The sequence below is a fragment of the Nicotiana attenuata genome, chromosome 1 (genome assembly GCF_001879085.1).
Source record: "Nicotiana attenuata strain UT chromosome 1, NIATTr2, whole genome shotgun sequence".
NCBI classification, from domain to species: domain Eukaryota; kingdom Viridiplantae; phylum Streptophyta; class Magnoliopsida; order Solanales; family Solanaceae; genus Nicotiana; species Nicotiana attenuata.
The window spans coordinates 57,140,307-57,161,575 of NC_031989.1; the positions used below are offsets into that span (position 1 = coordinate 57,140,307).

The 21,269-nt window shown below is 35.5% G+C and overlaps 2 protein-coding genes across 8 annotated transcripts; both read left to right on the plus strand.

The window, feature by feature from the left end:
* On the plus strand, positions 348-7,914 carry LOC109227093. Of its 7 annotated transcripts, none has more exons than XM_019392110.1 (9): positions 348-632; positions 1,836-1,935; positions 2,092-2,410; positions 2,588-2,665; positions 2,764-2,883; positions 5,597-5,662; positions 5,970-6,035; positions 7,380-7,439; positions 7,553-7,914. In XM_019392110.1, exons 1-9 carry the CDS (start codon positions 521-523, stop codon positions 7,715-7,717), a joined length of 1,086 nt encoding a protein of 361 aa, XP_019247655.1. In that variant the 5' UTR covers positions 348-520; the 3' UTR covers positions 7,718-7,914. The 7 variants fall into 7 exon arrangements, with proteins under 7 accessions (XP_019247655.1, XP_019247663.1, XP_019247694.1 ...); XM_019392118.1 differs by having other exon boundaries at positions 2,095-2,410; XM_019392134.1 differs by having other exon boundaries at positions 548-632; positions 1,841-1,935; positions 2,095-2,410.
* Positions 19,475-20,849, plus strand: LOC109227133 (adenylate isopentenyltransferase 3, chloroplastic). Its single transcript, XM_019392169.1, has one exon. It carries the CDS (start codon positions 19,661-19,663, stop codon positions 20,627-20,629), a length of 969 nt encoding a protein of 322 aa, XP_019247714.1. The 5' UTR covers positions 19,475-19,660; the 3' UTR covers positions 20,630-20,849.

Genomic DNA, 21,269 nt, shown 5'->3' on the forward strand with positions numbered 1-21,269 from the left:
ACCATTATGGTTGTAACTCCCATACCTCCGTAACCTCCTCCATGATCTCCCCCCATGATCTCAATAGTTAATACCATATTCATGGCATCCTTTTGTATTACCTAAATATCATCCTATAAATAGAGGGTTTGGGTATTTGTACACACTTGAATACATGGAAGAAATAAAAATCTCTCCTCTCTTTCCCCTCTATATCTCTTGTCTATTTTATTGTTTTGTATTGTTACTTTGAGGTTAGTTTCTTAACATAAATTTTAAAATTAAAGAGTTTTTCCTTCAAAAAAAAAGTTTAGAGTTTTATATATAAAAAGCCATAGTTCTTTTTTAAAATTAATGGCTAAAACTATCAGTCTTGCCAATTTTTCCTTTCTCTCTCTTCCTAGCTATTTTTTCCCCTTTTTTTTTTTTTTGGGAAAAAAAGTTAATTTTGCCTAGCTTGAGCACGACTTTTGCCAGGCGATAGTGCAGACTGATACTCTGCTAGCTACATGGATGTGTACGTACCAGTTACATAGAGCGCATGTTAGCTAGCAGCCCAACGAACCCTAGTGTAGAATCTTCTGTTTGCCTCTTTTATTTCATACATACTCCATACTCTTTTCACCATTCAGCATCTCTATACGAAAATTCAGGTACAACTTTTCTTCACACTCTTCGATTTAGGTGGTGATTTTCTTTTATGTGAAACTCTTTTTTTTTTCATGTCATCGATCACGTTTATCTGGTTTTATGCATGTTGATTCGTTTGGTGTTTTTCTTGTCAATGCTCATACACTTAACACTGAAACTAGTCTGATTAAATTAGTTGTCTACATCTAAGCCCTCTATTTGTATTTGTAGATTCGTGACACCATTTTTATGCTCTAATTTTTTTCTTTGTTTGAATTTTGTGGTTACTAAGAGGTTGTACACTGTTGAAAGGCGAATTTCGAGCTGAGAAATGAAAATTGGAAATGTAATCTGTTACGTTTATAAGAGGTATATTTAATTACTCTGTATCTTAAGTGGAACAATACTCCACTTCCCTCCAAGAGGTTGAGTCGAGTTGCCAAGCGGGGGGAAGTTGCAAAAACAACTATTGGCCCCTGGGGAGGGAGCAAAATAAATTAAAAAAGGAGAATGATTAGCCCACAGCGTGGGGCTTTGGTCTAGTGGTAAGAGCGCAACGAGTGATGTGTGGATTAGATGCACATCATGCGATCGAGCCCTTTCATGATAAAAGTGTGATATTTAAGTGGAGAAGGGTAAGGAGTGGGCCCATAATCCATTGAGTCTCATACCATGAGCTACTGGCCCTCGAAGATTTCTCAGTTAGTAGGAAAGAAAAAGGCATTAACAATTTGGATAGTTATATTTAACCACCAAAATCTATTGTGTTGTATTTTCAATGATCACGCCAATTTGTTAGTATTAACTTATGATCTTAAGATTTCAATGTTGAGCATTTGTTCTGTTGCACATTCCTTAAACTTTATAGAAGAAAAGGAAATGCAAAAGCTTAAGCTCGTTTTTGTAAAGTCCTTATATTTGTTGATTGAATTGGACTTTTCTTAAATGTGGCTCTTCATTTGAAAATGAATGTTTATTCTAGTTGAAGTTGTGGGATGATGTAGAGAGTAAGATATAGATTCATCCTAACCTAGTAGCTTTTGCTCGGACCGTGCATACGTGTTAAAAAAATCACTAAAATAAGTACAAATAATTGATTTCGAACCCAGTAAATCAAGTGGATTGCTGTAGAATTTCGAACTCAAATCCATAAAGTTCAAATCCTGGATCCGCCTCCTATATCATTGTGATATCTTACTGCCCTCTTTTTTTTTTTTTTTGGGTAGAACAGATACTTATATTAACTACTAAAATCAAGTGGATTGCTGTAGAATTTCGAACTCAAATCCATAAAGTTCAAATCCTGGATCCGCCTCCTATATCATTGTGAGATCTTACTGCCCTCTTTTTTTTTTGGGGTAGAACAGATACTTATATTAACTACTAAAATCTTCTGCCCTCTTTAATATGCAATTTGACTTCATGTTTATCGGGAAGATTATGTTTTTCCGATTTAACAATCTCTGTTTTGCTTTGAGTTAGCAGTCTGATCTTTGGTATCATGGAAGAGCAGAATCAGCCAAATGCCCTAGAAGCACAATGGGGATTTCTTGGAAGTACAAATGATTCTTATTATCTAGCGGGCCCTGAACTTAACAAGCAGTACATGGCAGGAGTTGGAATTGATGGGATCCATTATCTTCCTGTGCCTTCACCTCAATGGATCCATAACCAGCAAACACCACAAAATTATGTTGAATATCTTGCAGAGAATGTGGTCTCTGAGGTTCAAGTTGATGCTTCCGCAGAAGCTTCTGGTTTCAGACTAGTTGATGGCTCTGCTGACATGATAGCGCAGGAGGTATGGCCATTTATCTGCATGCTTAGCCAATAAAACTGACAATCAACTGGTTTACCAGATATGAGATTAGAGTTTGGGGTACTATGTTCTGTTAGCAAGTCAAGATTCCTTGCATCACTGTGGTAACTGTTTAAATTCATCTCTAATGAGAGAGTTGGAATTTTAACTTTTCTGTAGATAAGATATCCGAGTCCTTATTATGAAGGGGTTCCACTCGACTTTTTAATTGGCTCAGAACATCAAGTTGGTGCCTTGGTAATGTTGAGATTATTTTCAATCTGTACTTCAAAGTTGAAGGAGAAAAAAAGAAAAGAAATGTGACTATTTCATGACCTTTGATCTTTGGACGGCAGACATGGGAGCCAACAGGAGATGTCAGGCATGCTTCTGGACCTTGCTCTGAAGCATTAGCTGCTGGATCATCGTATCCTTCCAAAAGTTCTAGAAAAGCAAGGGCTGCATTGTCTGATCGAGTAAGCCTAAATCCTTCAATCCTCTCTTGCTGTATGCATTGTCTGATCGGGGATTGATTATTTTCTTGCAGATTTTATATACTGACTGTGCCTATCCAACCACCTTTAAAGACTAGTACAAATATTACTGGCTCTTTGTTATTTGTAAATATTCATGATTATCAGGTCATCTAGAAATATCAAGATGTGTTCTCTAGGTTTTTTGTAATAGTTGGTGCAACTTTTCTAAGGCTCTTTCCATTAGTAAACAGACAAATTTAGTCATCATGAGTTGTAATTAACAGTTAGTACTTTGCATGGCGGGGGTAATGCAATATTGAGCTTCAGCATTTGTTTATGGAATATTTATTTGTCAAAACGTGTATCCCATTTTGTACTACAGAGTCTTTACTTGGAAGTTTAGATACTCTCTCTAATTATGACTTTTTCTTTATTTTCTTAATAGTTTGGGATGAATTAATTTGACATCCACTGACAAACAGCATAAACCAGCAGTTGCAATTTTGAAGCTATCATCCTGCTATGTTACACATGTAACACAATATGTATATGTATGGGTAGGGGACAGCAAGGAGCAGTGTGATTGGGGGGGGGGGGGTAGGGGTTAGTTAGGAGAAGGGCTAGCCCAGCTAGGCAGGGGAGAGGTTGTGAGGGTAGAGCTTGGTGGTTGGGAGAATGGTCTGAAGTGAATCTTTTCCTACATTAGTTTGAAGGTAAAATTACAACAGACCTGATGTTTGAGCTGATATAGCTGTTAAACGTTCTTACTAATGGACGTTAACGGCAAGGGAGGTCTTCGTAATGAAACATCAAAGCCGAGAAGAAGTCCTTGGTATTTCTCAAACTAGAAGGGAAGTCCGGTTAATTTAGCAGTACTAAAGGAGAGGTCAAAGTAATTCCCCTACATTGTAAATGTCTGAGCCGAGGGTCTACTGGAAACAGTCTCTTTGCCTTTTAAAGGCAGGGGTAAGGTCTGGGTACACTCTACTCTCGCCATACCCTACTTGCGGGACTACACTGGGTTTGTTGTTGTTGTTATAAATGTCTGAATGTGCTCTACAGTATGTTGTATATAATTCCTAGCATACAGAATATATGATCAGAATTAATAAGTTTGTACGGCTGATAGTCCCAGACTCTACCCCGCAAAGAAAATTTTCTGCTCCTACCGTTGCATTTACGAGATTGTCATAATTTTGGTGAAGCTTAAGCTTTACAGTAATCAAATTGTAATATCATTTAGCTGAGAAGTTTGGAATGGAGTCCTAAGAAGTTTGAAAAGAGGCTTGCGACTTGGCAAATGCAATACCTCTCCATGGGTGGTAGGTTAACTTTAATCAATAGTGTATTGGACAGTCTTCCCACATACCACATGTCTTTGTTCCCAATTCCAATCTCAGTCCTAAAGCAGATGGACAAACTCAGAAGGAAGATCTTATGGGAAGGATGCAGCAAAACACACAAATTTCCACTAGTGAAATGGCTCAAGGTAACACAACCAAAATTCAAAGGAGACTTGGGCATCAGGGATCTACAAGCACACAACAAAGCTATGCTCTTTAAATGGCTCTGGAGATATGGACAGGAGGAATCTAGGCTATGGAAGGACATCATAGTTGCTAAATATGGAGCAAACAACCACTGGTGTTCCACGAAAACAAACACACCTCATGGAGTTGGTCTGTGGAAGAACATCAGCAACCACTGGGATGAATTCTTCCAAAATGCAACTTTCAAAGTTGGGAATGGAACTCGTATTAAGTTTTGGAAGGATAGATGGTGCGAAAATACACCTTTGAGAGACATGTTTCCCAGTATGTATCAAATTGCCTTGAACAAAGACTCCACTGTTGCTCAAAATAGAGACAATGGCACTTGGTGCCCACTTTTCAGAAGAAATTTGCAGGATTGGGAGGTCAACAGCCTACTCGCAATGTTAAGCTCCCTAGAAGGTCACGACATCGAAGATCAACAGCCTGACAAACTTATCTGGGGAAATTCTAAGAAAGGCAAGTACACAGTCAAAGAAGGATACATTCACCTCTGTGACCAGAATCCAATAATAGATAACTGGCGATGGATACACATCTGGAGACCTAAAGTGCCTACCAAGGTGACTTGCTTCACATGGTTGTCTCTAAATGGGGCCTGTCTCACTCAAGACAACTTAATCAAGAGGAACATCACACTAGTTAATAGATGCTACATGTGCCAACAATGGTCAGAAAGTGTAAACCACCTATTCCTCCACTGCTTAGTCGCAAAAGAAATTTGGAACTTCTTCTACACTATCTTTGGTCTGAAATGGGTTATACCACAATCAACAAAGCAAGCTTTTGAAAGTTGGTATTTTTGGAGAGTTGACAAATCCATCAGAAAAATCTGGAAAATGGTGTCGGCTGCAATTTTTTGGTGTATTTGGAAAGAAAGGAACCGAAGATGTTTTGATGGCATATCAACTCCACTCTACTCCCTCGAAGGCTGCGTGTTTAGTTAACTTATTTAGCTGGAACTATCTCACCCCTGTTAATAGTGCCGATACTTTTGTGGATTTCATTAGCTCCCTGATAGTAGCATAGGCTTTTGTAAATGGAGCTAATTATCCTATCTCTTTTGTACTCTTTGCATCTTCTTGATGCCCTTTAATGAATCTAATTTACTTCATCAAAATATCATTTAGCTGATACCTAATTGTAGCTGGTTTTCTATTCAGCGTCGCAAGATGAGAATTGCTGAACGAATAGACGCATTCCAAGAATTGTTTCCATGCTCTAAACAGGTAACACATCCTTTTGGCATTTGACCTTTATGTATATTGCATAGATATTCAAAATGCTGGATATTCAGATCTTTTAAAAGCTGTGCACGTGAAGCTTTTCACACAGAAAGTAGGAGAATACAAAGAATTAGTTACTGGAATCATCTATGCATTATAGGGTCTTCTGCTCCCTAAGGAATGGGTGAAGCAGTAGTTTTATGTTCTGGTTTCATGCCAATTTTCTCCATGCTTATAAACTAAAAGACCAAAAAAGGAATGGCATGATTGCTACAATGAATTAAAGAATTGATAAGTTGTGGTTTTGCAGGGTGGAAGAGCATCTCTGATGGATGAAGTTATCGACCACATCAAAAATCTGCAGTTCCAGATAAAGGTACATAGATGTTCTTATTTAATGTCCTTCGAATAAAATAAGCTCATCTGCATACACTGTGGACAAAGAACTTTCCTGTTCTTAAAGCGATGAACCATCCGAATGCCTGAACATTTTCTGATTTGGCTTTTTAAACATATTAGTGCAACAATAATTTTGTTGTGTGTTTGACTTTGATACTGCTTCTCTGCCTACAAGGATTTTAACTAATTGAGCCATACGCAAAATTGCAAACTAAGCACCAAACAGCCACACCATGTAGTGCTTATGCCACTCCTAATATTACTAGAAAATTTTGGCTATAAGAGCTTGAAGCCTTCTATTACCGTGAATCCCTCAATTTTCTTCAAAGAAGATGAATTAAGATCAATATTGCTGAACGTGATTGTGTGATGATGTGTTTAAGGGAGCTTCTTTTTGTTTGACATTACAAACTCAAGCTAAGAAAGGAGGAAACAACCAGTTAACCCGGTAAACCGGATGCATAGCAAGTCTAGCTCAATTGTTCAACCATTTGAAAAAGGAAGAATTGGCTTGTCTCCAGTAACCATCAACCTAGGCCGTTTAGAGCCTAGAGCAAAAAAAAAAAAAAAAAAAAAAAAAAAAAGAAGACCTAGAGCAAAGCAGAAAAAAAAAAAAAACTGTGCCTGTCCAGTAAGTATGGAATCGAAGCCATAGTGCTAGCCCATAACTTTCCTTCTACTGGAATACTGTGTAAAAAAAAAAAAAAGTGCCTGTCCAGTTAGTATGGAACCGAAGACATACTGCTAGCCTATAACTTTCCTTCGACTGGAACACTGTTGTGCATACTATATTCATTTTCCAGCCAAATCCTCTTTGGAAGATCATTCCAAAGAATTATATAGACCTTAAACTCCACCATCATCATCCTTCTCATTTAGCTTTGAACATATTAGGCTCCTAAATTGCTTTGTTTTTTAAGCAAACATAAAATAATGATTCTTATTTAATGCTATACTTGTTGCTCATAGATATATAAGCCTGTATAGAGTGTGGTTTCTTGTATAGTTGTACATTCTCTAGAATAGTTTTAGTATATTTATAAGTTTACAGTTTTTTCCTCAGGAGCTATGGTTTCTTACTGTGTCAGTATCAGTAGTTCAATTATTTGGATAATGGTTTAACTGGTGACCTATTTTTGTGCCTCAAAGTGATCGATCTTCATGTTAATGTTGGTGCTATTAATCTTGATGTATCACGGACGAATAGCTGCCTTTTTACTTCTTTTCTTTACTTTGTATCATCTTTCAGGTCATCAAGAACCATTGTAGTTTTTTATTTCCTTAACAGCATTCTGTAATTAACTCAATCCTGACTGTGCAGGATCTCACAAGGAGCAGATTGGGAGGTGAACCTTCTTCTATCCCATTTTTATTCGTTGAGGTACCATTCGTGATTCCAATATATACAATTACATTACTAATCAAACTTTTGGACTCTTTCTTCATACAAAAACTAATTTTTGGAGAACGTAATAGTTTCTGACTGATTTGCAGGGTTGTGGACATTACATTCTTGATGAACAACTGATTGAACCTCTGGAAGAGACATTGCGCAAGTTGCTGGAAGTGAATCCCTCAATGGCAACTCAACTGCTGGAGAATAAGGGCCTAATTTTTATGCCTATGGCTCTGGCAGAAGGAATGCATCATCATGAGTAGAAACTGAGAACAGGTCTACATATAACTTTTCATGTTTTCTTATGGCAGAGAAATCTGAAGTGGTAATTAGGCAAGAAAAATATCGTATGCTTTTGTATAAGCAAAGCTCAAGAGGATTTGTCTTTGTACATATCTTCTCCCTGGCTGGTTGCTTGTTCCAACTTTCACTATCAATTAGGTGCTCATTTTCTGCTTTATTTGTTTGTCAAAGGTAAAGGACAATTGAATTTATAAAAAATAAAAAAATAAAAAAATTCCCTTTGTTTCAGGCGCGGAGTCTAAGAAAGAAAAGAAAGGACTTTTGGCACATACCAATTGCCTTCAGAACATATGGTTTTAAATATACCATGACATTTCTATGGTCATAAGAGCATGTAATAAGGGTAAATGAGAAGTTTAAAGTTGAAGAGTTTCCAGTATAGAAAGCTGGCATTCTTTCTTGAACACAAACTAAAAAAGAAATAAGAGGTATAAAATGAAATTGAGAGAGTACAACTGAATTACTAAAATCTCAGTCCCTTTGGCACATTACACCTTCAACCGCCACCCCCTTTTTTTCTACTCTTGCTGTTTTAACCCTCTGCATTAGGATCTATTGTATCTGTTTAATCGAGGTCCAAGAAAAGAGTTCCTTATATAATCCTTCTTTACTGTTTCTTCTTTTCGTTCTTTCTCTCTCAGCTGCCATTCTACTGATGTACCCCACCCCCCGTCAACTCTTCCTTGCTACTCTCCAGGAGACTGCAACTCCTGCCCAGGCACCACTGGACACACTTGATTTGTGCTAGATTTAGAGCTTAGTGGACATTGGGATTAGTTTAAACAACGAAAGTCAAATTAATGTCCATGAAAGTTCTCTACAGTACTGACTGACTAAAACCATGTTGATATTTGGATGAGTATAAGATGCTTCACTTTCCTAACTTGTCGTGTAGTCGAATAGAAAACAGCTTATTTGGGGACATTTCCTTACCTTTTCTTTTTTGGCAGCCAAAATACTTTTTGGATTGTGATGCTTATTGATTGATGTACATGATTTGGCAGTAGTGCAAACAGCTGTTCTCACCCTTAAACCCATCTTTTCAACCCCTCTGTGTACCAGAAGCAGATAGGTACCTTTGAGAGATAAAGTGTAAAATGTGAAACTTAAATTTAAAGAAATTCTTGTGCTTTCTACTACTACTAATAGTACTTTCTATGTCCCAATTTATCTCTCACTTCCCTTCCTATTTTTTTCCAAAGAGAACAATACATTGTCGTATCTCCATTTTACCCTTAATGACATGATTTGGTTGGGAGCCTCACCGCTTATTTAAATGAAAAGACATGTGAAACTCTCACCACCACTCATCTAAAAGGATAATTTTGCTATGTTGTAGATGTTTGACTTGCATGTCAAAGACTGGTTTAAACTCCGCGTTCAATCGAAGTATGCTTTTCTTTCCATCTTAAGTTGTGATAAGAAAGCAGATTCTCCTTAACTTGGATTTGGGAAGTCATGTTGTGCTTCCTTCTTGATTACTTCATTCTGCGTCTTGCCACTCCTGATTAAAGTTACTCTATGCTGTGACCTAAGAATGACAACTTGAACAGCGACTAAAGAAAAGTAAGTGGCCAAATAACAAAAAGAGGGTCATTTGTGAAATTGACAAAACAGCATCTTGTGTTTTATCAGGTCCAAATGAAGGACAAGAAAGGACGAAAGGTCTGCTACTGTTGTGTTTTAATCATATCATATGCGAGTGATAACATCGAAAATGAAAGCAGCAATGAGTTCTACTTCTTTTTTTTTTTTTTTTTTAAACTTTTCGTACACAAAATTCGTGAACATGGAAATGGAATGAATATTTTTTTTACCAGATTCTTATATTTTTGTCCAGTTCAATAAAGAAAATTGCTGTCCTAAGTGCAATAGTTGAGCACTAGTGCCAACTTTAGAGGATGCTTTGAATTTTTAGACCAAGGGGAAATGTCGGGATCGTGAGAAATGTTCTCCATAACTCTTTCAATCTTGGGGTGACAATTATCGCTGCCCATTGAAAAATGTAGTATTTGGATAGCAGGTATGGCCGTTATCCACTTTCAACTTGAACCGTATATATATAGTAGAAACTATTTTAAAGAACGTATATTTCTAATTTCACGCCCACTTCTACAAGGTTAGAGCAGACGCAGCGTCATTTTATATTAACTGACACATAAATAACGGTAAAGTTGTCTCCGCGTTATCTAAAAGTCACGAGTTCGAGCCGTGAAATCAGTCACTGACGCTTGCGTAGGAAGGTAGGCTACCTACATTATGCCCCTTGGATGCGGCGTTTCTCGGACCTTGCTTGAACGCAGAATGCTTTGTACACTGGATTGCCAACTGACATATAAATTTGTATTTGCCTATGTCAAAGCTGTGGCAATGGCGTGGTGTTGGGTTTATTTTCATTTATTTATTTTTCACCCGTTGTCCGGTATCTACTTTAGGGCCGACTAATCTGAATTCGCGTTAGAAAGTCTCATATTGGGTGTAAAGTGCTCCCTATCAAAAGCGACTTAATCCTTATAATTCGAACTCATATCTTCTGGTCAAAGATGGAGGAATACTTATCACTCCACCATCGGGTTTACATTTGCTATAATCGCATATCAATTTGATTGCTGCCATTATTTGCTAAAAAGATGTCGACTGAAAGCGGCGTCGAATTTAGCCGTTTCAGCTTTCTACTGTATTAAGGAAGTATATCACATAAAAGCATATAACACCAAAAAATATATAGAAACCGAACAAGTGTCCTAATCAGAATTAGATCCAGATAGGGGTTGACCTTTTTGTTTGATGCATATTTCTCTCCTTTTGTCTTCTCTCCTTTATATATATATATATATATATATATATATATATATATATATATAGTGAGAAAAAAAAAAGAGGCAAGGCTTTTGGAGCTAATTAAAGAAATAGTGAGTCAAGGAGGATCAGTTCAAAGGAGGGGGTGGTCCAAAGTCATATCTAAGAATCAGACAATATCTGGAAAGGTTCAAATATTTCAAAGAAGGATCAATTATATTGCAGTTGTCTCGCACATTTCTAGGACCAAATGAAACAGACAACTCTAGCTCAGACCGTATCTTGGTCAAGAAAAGTTTGCAAGTCTATTGTGGGAATTGCCTGCATGTCTATTATGTCACCATCAAAGAACCTTTAAAGGGTTATTTGGTCTCCGACTTCTTGTAAGATTTTGGACAATCGTCATTGTTTAACCAAAAATTAGATTTTAGGTCAAAGCTTGAATTTAGAAGAACTCGGGTTACTGATAATCGGAAAAGTATATAAGAAAGAAATTTTGAATGATATAATCAGAAAGCAAAAAGAACAAAGTTTATTCCCGTAATATTTTCTTGTCCCCTACAGATGTTGTGACTTTCTCTTTTTATAGTTAATTTTTAGAGAAAGTGTAATGCCTTTGTCTTAATGAGGCAATTACGAGCAATAAATGACATTGAAAGAAACGTTACTCAATCATTCATATTAAATACAAATTCTCTAACGTATTTGGCATTTAATGCTGAATTTGGACTCTTTTTCGCTATCAGATTCTTCAATTCCTTCTGATCTTCGGACTTTAAATGACTCGAACAGGTACGAGTCTCGTTTCATTTGAATAATAGCTCGTGCCTTTAAGTATCTTCTCTCCCGCATCTGTTGTTGCTCGTGCCTTCTAACTGATTACCACGCTTTGACTATTTGACCGGTCCACGTGTCATGACACGTCATCTTCAATATTTAAATTCAGTTTTTTCCCAATACAGTCATCTCATAAGTTAACGTTTGAGGTTGATCAATTAAGCCCACAATCTATTTTCTTATAGAGAAATTCACGGAAAATGTTTCATGTCAGCTATTTAATTTAAAGCGAGCAACCTTTCATTGCCTTGTGTCGTCGTAGGACACCCTCACCCAAGTCCCACGAGCATCCCTCGGCTCAGGGGAACAGAAAACACCTTTCGTCCCTTACCACAGGACCTCTTCTTTACTACAGTATTTGTGGAAAAAAAATACTTTATATAATGAGGTAATCTGCTCAACAATTAGGTTGTGTTCAGTATGAATTTGGGACTTTGTCCCACGTTGATTCCTAAGAGGAATTTTAGTGAGTTTATAAGCGTATGCGCACAAGGTAGTCGAAAAGTTCTTTGGATATACTAAACTTCCTTAGGGTCGATACATAAATATAACAATTCGCCACTAGTTGCGAATAAGTTCGAGGAACTAGTATTTCTTTATATTTTTGTTTTTCTGCACTAATATTAAATCCATAACTAATGAAATGTTAGAGGTTAACTAACCACGAAAACATTATTAGTTTGAAATTAAATCAAACCGTTATGTCCTATCCTAAATAGGCTATATTTTACTAAGTTAAACGCAAAAGAAAAAGAAAAAAGAGGAAGACTCCCGGACGTAATTAAGTTCTTGCTTACTCGCGCTCAGCTCTATATATTTATATATTAGTTAGCTCGTTCGCTTTTAGACTGATACCCGCTCTAACTATTACTATTAGCTAAGCGGTCAAACACAACCAAAGCAAAGGGAAGAAAGAGTTATTTACTCACTTTGGAGAACTAATATTTACTTCGTCGGGTGAATCTTCTTCATCTTCTTCCGGGAAATTCAACTCTTCTGGGAGCCTTACCTCAGCCTAAACACACTTCGCTAGCTGCAGAATTGTTTGTTTTAGTTATTCTATCCTGATTTCATTTGTCATACTCCATTAAACTTGATAGAGGTTTGTCAAACCTGTTTGTACACTTTTAACCATTGGTAGGGGTAGGCGAATTACTTTTTGAAATTGAGGCATAGATAGATTGATCTTATCAAATAGGAATCGGATAAAAGATCAAAATCTTAAATGGTCCAAAGCAATAAGAATCATGTCTATTATATTCTTGCAGTTGTCTTGCACATTTAATTTGCGCGCTAGGACCCAATAACATACCGGCCGTATCTAGGTACGTAAAGGCATGCTTCCAAATCCATTTCACAATCTATCGCGCCACATTTAGATGGTGATTGGAATTAGTCACGATTCTTCCATTTTTTTTGTTTTGAGGAATTTTGCATTCTAGTAATTCAACCTTTGAATGCTCACATTTCAGAAATGAACCTCATTCTATTCAAAAGGATATGTGCTAACAAGTTTAAGTTTTATGTACCGATAGTGTAAAAATTATTCTCTATGATACATATTAATTAATAACCAAGTTAAAATGTCAATTCACCTACTATCACATGTTAAACTACATCGGCAATGTGAACTATCTTTACATTATCAATTTATATAACTTAATTCCTTTAATTTGCTAAGCCACCTGCTTTGAAATATAATGCTTTTTTTTAGCAGGGGATTTATCGGAAATAATTTCTCTACCTTCATAAGGTAGGCAGTGGCGGAGGCAGGATCTCCGCTAAAAGGGTTCAAAAAGAAAAAGGTTATAAAGCTTGTAGCCAGTGGGAATTGAACCTATGACCTTACAAAGACTTTGAACCCCTTTGACCACTAAGCTACAATTTTGGACTGTGTGAAGGGGATTAAAAACGTAATATATAGAGGTAAAAAACAGATTTTGCCTTATATATATAGTGTAATTTTTCGACGAAGGAGGTTCGGGTCCACCCCCCTAAATCCGCCCCTGAAGGTAGGGGTAATGTATGTGTATACACTACCCTCCCCAGACCCCACCTGTGGAAATACACTAGGTATGTTATACTTATTGTAATTCCTTTACTAAACCTATTTACACACCATAATAGGTGGAGCGTAAAATCAAATTTACAGAGTAAAAGACTGCCTTAAAGCCTTAATTTCCAGATTCCCATTTTATGCTACCATAGTTTTCTAATAAAAACGTGCAAAGTTTAATAGATTGCATTTGTTTGTCTAAGCTTGAATATTCATCAATCATACCTAATGACAACTGAAAGTACTTCTAAATGTATCTAAACAATACATCTAGTTTAATCAACTAAGGTCTAATACAACATCAAATTAAATAACACCAAGTTGAAAAGTTTAATTAATTTTATCTACGTATGATGACTTAACATATTTACTGTGCAATGTGCGTCTCATCTGCATAGAAAACAAAGGCTATTTGATTCTTAGCGTGACTTAGGTTTCTGCTGAAATGATGGCTAAATCAGTCCTCCATCGTTCAAAAAAAAAGAAAGTGCATCTTCTTTTTGAACAGTCATTATTTATTCTTCATATAAACCATCATTAGTCACTAATGGTTTGATGATTGAAAAGATATTCACGAATATAAATGACGAGAAGGAGAGCCATCAACTCATTAATGAATAAGCTGACATCTAAATTGTTTCTTACTCCCTCCGGTCCAAAATAAGTGATTTTTTTGGATGTTTTCACACAAATTAAGAAATCCACCTTTTAGCATTAATTAGCAATGGAATTGACTATATTAACCTTTACTATCTCACATAAACACTCATAACACATATTCCAACACCATTTACTTCAAGGACAATGTAGGAAAAAAATAATTAATTCATTCTTGAAATCTGGAAAAATCACTTATTTTGGACCACAAGAAAAAGGTCAAAAAATCACTTATTTTGAACCGGAGGGAGTACTACTTTAATTTCTAATGATTGTTATACTGACTTTCGTTTTCCCTTCTAAACTTTTCAAGAACACTGTAAAAATGATTGCAACCCTATTGGGAATGAAAATATATCAGGTTAAAGATTTTCCACTGAGAATAGTGATCAAGCTAGAAATTTTAATTAAAGATTCAGAAAGTAGAAAAATGCTATTTGAATTTATGATTTAAAATAATTTTTGAACTACTTTGTTGCTACACCCATAAACTTTCTTTTTGTCGAGAGAATTCAATCGTTTGCACATTATAATTTTCTATTGTTGAACCCCTTTAGAATATGCAGCTCTGGACCTAACTAAAAGTCTTTCTTCATTCTTTGGTGAAACCATTTCTTGATTTGTGCGTGTCATTCTTGCACAAAAGCGGTGCTAATCTTCTCTATCATCCTTGCATAAAGGCCATGTTGATTACTTTCTATCGCTTCATTCCTTTCCGAGGGATTTCATAAAACTAGAGTGTTTTCGCTTCTTCCTCTCACCTTTTCTTACAATGCACTAGTCCATCTAAGAAGGGGAGACTCGGAGTAACATTAAAGTTGTCTTCGTGTGATCTACAGGTCACGGATTCGAGCCGTGGAATCAGCCATTAATGCTTACATCAGGGAAGATTACCTACATTATAATAATGCGACCCTTTTCCGTACTATACGTGAACGCAACTGCACTAGTCTATCCAAGCAAACAGAAAAAGTAGCTAAAAACCTTTTTTATTCTTGGCTATAACAAGACAGATAGATCCACTGAGGTACTACCAAAAGGGCAAAAAGAAAGAAAAATGGAAATCAAATTGATCCTTTACTCATCAAAGATGATGTAATGGTGGGCCCATTTTCCACTAATGGGCTTTTGGACCAACCACAGCCTAGCTAAGTGAAAAGCCTTTTTTTAAAGCTTTTGATGGTACGAGGCCTAATTCATAGCCTTTCCTTCTTGGATTGGTATCCACAATTACTTACTTCATCATTCATTGTTTTATTCCAATTTCCATCCCACGCTTTCATTTGATACGACTATCGACTTGATTGTACATACAACTTGATTCTCATCTTTTGATTAAGAGGTTATAATCCCTCCAAAATTTTATTGAAAAAAATAGAGTACTACTAAAATGACTTGATCTAACTCAAAAAGAATGTTAAATTATGCGTTGATATTTCGATCAGAGAGTCACAACTCGTATAATATTGCGGGTCTAGATTCTAATGACTTGCTATCCAATTGAATCTAAATTATATGCATAAACAACTTCCATACTTAACAATAAGGTTTAGCTAATTTTAACAGGTTAGTAATTTTATTTTTCAAGTTATTGATCAATATTTAATATAAAATCACTTATAATTTGCTTTAAAGTATTATGATAATATAATATAATATTTTTTCACATTGTTAATATATTAAAGTAAAAACCATACACTAACAAATAGGCATAGAATCTTTTGATATTTTTTTAATGAAGCGATAAGTAGATTCATTATCATGCAATGTAAGGTCTCCACAAGTTGAATTGCTGTAAAAAGACTAAAGTAGATTCACTTATCCTGTAATGTTGTAAAGGTTTTCCACTAGTTGACTGCTTTTAAATGATAAAAAGACTAAATAAACCCTTCCACTTGCATGAGGAATCAGATTTGATTTGAGAAACGACAATGCTTATATAAATGGACCGTACGAATCCGTCTTTTCACAATTCTCATCTCATGGATAAATCTATGGTCAACTTTAAGGTTGAAAATAATATAAAAATACAAAAAAGGCATGATTCGACTTCCATTAGCAGTAATTATCTATGATTATCCCCCACACGTTCTATGTTTATTACTATTACAAAAAGGACAATACCCAATTTAGTAAATTGACTTCTCATTAAACCGAAAGCTAAGTGGATGTATTCCCATATAATATATTATTAGTAGTACGAATATATTATAAGTGAATTTACTAGTAGTAGTAGTAGTTATTTCTATTATATAGAAAAGGAAAGATGGTTGATCAAGGGCATATATATCATTTCATAAAAATTCCATGTTTGCATTTCTTAAATACAAAATACACGTGGACCCCACATTCCTCTAGCCACAACTCTCCTTTAAATGCACTATGCATGTGTTGATTAGACTGTTTGTGCAATGCATGCTCATTTCCAATCTTTTCCTCATTTTGGAAAATTATTAATTTTGTTTTATTCAAATAGGTTTTCATAGAGAAAATAAAATTAATTTTTAAATAATACAACAACCAAAAAAAGTATCAATATTTACAAGATTTTCATATTTACCCATACTATCTTAAAGCAATTAGAAAATAAAAAATAAATAATTTTCATCTATTCATACTATTTGAAGACGATTTCAAACTAAATATTTTTATATTCAAAAGTAATTTTAAAAAATATAGCTTGTTAAACCTCAAAAGTTAATTAACTAAACACCAACAAATAATAATTTTAATAAAATTACAATGTTGGGCCCGTATACGGGCCTTTCCTCATCTAGTACGATAAAATATTTATCTCCCATTTGATGATTTAAAAAAAGAGAGCACCAAACCAACACATGCATATCGAAATCATGCGTACCGTTGGACCTATCATTAAAATAATTTCCAAGAAAATTGTTTAAGTTATCTTAAGTAAAATAATTTTAGCCCCAAAAGGTGAGTAGTGACCTGTTCCAATAAACTTGAGGACAAAAAATTCATATTCCCCTTTCCATTTGATTGTATTATCAGTTTCTCACCATAAAAAACTATACAACACACCTCGAACAATATTCTTAATTTTCACCTTCTTTTTTTTTTTTCTTTCTTTTATTCGTTATTAACATAGACTATGTTGGTAAATTGAGTAGGTTCCAAGAAAATTTAAGTAAGTTTTCTACTCCAAGATGCTTCCAGAATTTATACTTCAATGTCTAAATCAGTGAACTAATTGATAATAATGAAAGAATCTGGAAAAGAGTGGATGTGGGAAAAGGATTACAATATGTCCTTTCGACTATTTATAGTAACCATACTTATCGTCGATAATGACCTTTAAATTAATCGTAAAAATAAATATGGCATCCTTCACTTGATCCGTACATGATGTGATATATATCTATTTGATATCATAGTAATTAACTAGTGATGCTATTAAATTATTCCAACAAAATACTATCAATTCGGCAATAAAACCACTCATACCTGGTAATGCAAGGAAAGCCATCGTAAAGCTATGGAACATCGTGATCATTTTTTGCATTGGAATAGTTTTCTGTCCAATTTCCCAAGATAAACAAGGCGGATTATATCATAATCGTCCCAAATAAAAAAAGTACAGTATCAAACCAAAATATCCAACATATAAGGTGATTGACTTTTAGCGTGACTCTTTTTTTCTTAATTTAATTGAACCCCTATAACTTACGCCTTTCATAGATTCTACTAATTAATTACTCCACAAATTATTTATTCCAAGTAGAACTAATTATGCATTATCAAACTTAATTTTATATCACCTTTCATAACTCACGGCTAAAATAGCTTACATATGAAATTCGTAATATTTATTTGGTATAAGAATAAAGGTACCTACTGTATCACCGTCCACAGTGTCCAAAAAAGGCCTCTTACAAGAAAAACTCAAATACCAAAAGCCAAAGAAAAAAAGGTATTGAAAAGGCAGAAACACTAGGGTGGCGTTTGAATTTGATTTTAGTTTAACTTTCAAAAATAATTTTGTGAAAAAGTTTTATTTTGGAATCTTTATACAAATAGCCGGTTAGATCTGTTTACTTTTCCTTTGTTAGTATACATAGATTATATAGTAGAAATTGCACCAAGTAGCCACTCTGAAAGGACTGCTCTTTAAGAATTAGGCAATTCATTCTGCATTTCACTTTAATTTTTCGGGACACAAATATCCTGAATTGTACTTCAATTAAGATTTTTAGTTCAAAATTTCAGAACAAAATAAATATTGGTTAGTTCCTAAATAACAACCTTAAAAATAATTGTTTGTCCACTTCGTCCCAAACTACACATATATTTTATTATACGATCATCAATTATTTTTTTAATTTAAGCAATTGGGAGGACACTTTTTATTATAATTCTTCTTTTACATTATTATTTTTTTTTGGAAAATGTTATTGAAGAGTTTTGTTTGGAAAAATATACAACAACAACAACAACAATCCAGTAAAATCCTACAAGTGGGGTCTGGGGAGGATAGTGTGTACGCAGACCTTACCCCTACCCCGAAGGAATAGAGAGGCTGTTTCCGAAAGACCATCGGCTCAAGAGAATAAAAAGACAAAAGGAGACGATATTAGTTCACCACAGAGATCATAGGGAGAATAGGAACATAAAATGCAGAGCAAAAAAAAAAGGCACGACATTGCCACTAGCTATCTTAGACAAAAATCCTACTAGACTAGGGTCACAAAGGTACAAAGGCAAGACTCAACTACCTCCTAGCCTACAACCATAATACTCGACCTCCACAACTTCCTATCAAGTGTCATGTCCTCGGAATATGAAGTCTCGCCATATCCTGCCTGATCATCTCTCCCCAATACTTCTTAGGCCGCCCTCTTCCTCTTCTCGTGCCCTCCACAACCAGTCTCTCACACCTCCTTACTGGAGCATCTGAGCTTCTCCTCTGTACATGCCCGAACCATCTGAGCCTCGCTTCTCGCATATTGTCATCAATGGGAGCCACATGCACCTTCTCCCGAATATCATCATTCTTAATCTTATCCATCCCAGTATGCCCGCGCATCCACCTCAACATCCTCATTTCTGCTACTTTCATCTTTTGGATATGTACGTTCTTAACATGCCAACACTCAGCCCCATACATCATGGCCGGTCTAACCACCACTTTGTTTGGAAAAATATGTTGATAAAAAATGAAAATTTGCTTCTTAAGCCAAAAGGCTTTTGGTTTTTTAATTTCAGAAAGACTACTTTAAACCCACTTTCAACCAAAGGGTCCTACCATTGACACTTTTTTTTATATCAATCAATCATTTGGTATATCATTGTATGGTGATTTTTTGTAGTATTCCATTTAGCTTTTTGAAGCTCAGAACCATTATATAAAGCTGACAAACCATTACCACCCAAAGCCTCAAAGAACCTTTTCTTTCTCCAAAACGCGCTTATAACAAACTCATTGTCAAGTTGCCGCATTTCCATCTATAAGGTACTTCCCATCCGTACCCATTTTACGACCGAGCAGTCGATCCTAACTTGTTTGAGATTGAGGCGCAGTTGCTATCGTCCTAGTATGATTGGGATGAGAAACTCTACACTAATGTGCAAACAAGTATGGCCGAATTTGCGAAATTTGCCTCAAAAGGACAAGGTTGTGTTTGTGATGGGAGTCACCGGCGCCGGAAAATCAAGACTCTCAATAGACTTAGCCACTCAATTCAGAGGAGAAATAGTGAACTCCGACAAAATACAAGTATACAAAGGTCTTGATATTGCAACTAACAAAATCACACAAGAAGAACGTTGTGGTATACCACACCATCTCCTAGGCGTAATTGATCCTTACAAAGAATTCACCACCAAAAACTTCTGCAACATGGCTTCACTTGCAGTTAACTCTATAACCGACCGTGGTAAACTTCCGATCATCGTTGGAGGTTCCAATTCGTTTATCGAGGCGCTTGTCCACGACAACTCTCATAATTTTCGTACGAGGTATGATTGTTGTTTCCTATGGGTCGATGTGTCCATGAACGTACTAAATTCATTTTTGTACGAACGAGTGGACAAAATGATGGAGCAAGGTATGATTGACGAGGTAAGAAACATGTTCAATCCAAAAAACACAGATTATACCAAAGGCATACGTAAAGCAATTGGCGTACCAGAATTTGATAGTTATTTTCGAGCTGAATTATCAAACTCAGTAGACGTGGAGACGCGCGAGAGGCTACTAAAGGAAGCTATTAATGAAGTGAAGATCAATAACTGTATACTAGCTAGTAAACAATTAGAGAAAATAAAGAGACTGATAAATGTTAAGGGATGGAAAATTCAAAGATTAGATGCAACAGAAGTTTTTAGGAGGAAACAGAGAAATGCAGAGGAAGAAGCAGAGGAAATTTGGAAGAATATGGTGATGGGACAGAGCATAAAGATTGTGGGTAAAATTTTATGCGAAAATAATAGGAGCAAAATGGTTTACAGAAATGATGTGACAGCCATTAAGAGAGCAGCAGCGTCGGCCATAGCTCAATATTAGAGCAAGTTGTGCATTAATCTGAAGACTTCTTTTTTGTACCTTAGTCGCGTGATCGATCGCCAGTTTTGGGAGATAACATTCATATATGTCCACTTTTAGCATATAGTTTATTTTATTGTATTTTTCACTGATCACTTTCGAGTTTTAGTTTTTCACCATTGTAACTACATAAAGAGTGTAACCCTTTCTGATATATGGAACATAAAATAATTGACAGAGACAATAAGAGTGCTAGTTCTTTTCATGGACAAAAAAAGTGACAAAGTTCTAATGGCTGTTGCTGCTGAATTTGTATGTTAATTGCTGCAACGAAGGATGAATGATATATAGTTATTCTCAGTTAAAACATTCAAGAATAGTTTATGATGATTTTTGTGTTAATCACAGATTTCTAAGTCGTGTAAATTTAATTTATTTATTCAATTTTTTAAACAAAACCACAAAAGATGGTGGGGGTTGGACAGACATTTATTATTTCTTCGTTTCATTTTATGTAATGGTATTTGATTAGGCGCGAAAGTTGAAAAAGACAAAAAAAACTTTTTGCACATTCTTCTTTTTAGTCATTTTCTGGAACAGACCAAAAGAAGAGAATTATCATATAAAATATAATTGAAGGAATAATTACTATTATCATTCT

Bases quoted from the DNA above. Each gene is read 5' to 3' on its own strand.
- LOC109227093 (XM_019392110.1), top strand. From the start codon at position 521: ATGTTAGCTAGCAGCCCAACGAACCCTAGTGTAGAATCTTCTGTTTGC. The intron at 6,036-7,379 runs GTACATAGATGT...CTGACTGTGCAG, and splicing joins ATCTGCAGTTCCAGATAAAG to GATCTCACAAGGAGCAGATT. The intron at 7,440-7,552 runs GTACCATTCGTG...ACTGATTTGCAG, and splicing joins TCCCATTTTTATTCGTTGAG to GGTTGTGGACATTACATTCT.
- LOC109227133 (XM_019392169.1), top strand. From the start codon at position 19,661: ATGATTGGGATGAGAAACTCTACACTAATGTGCAAACAAGTATGGCCG.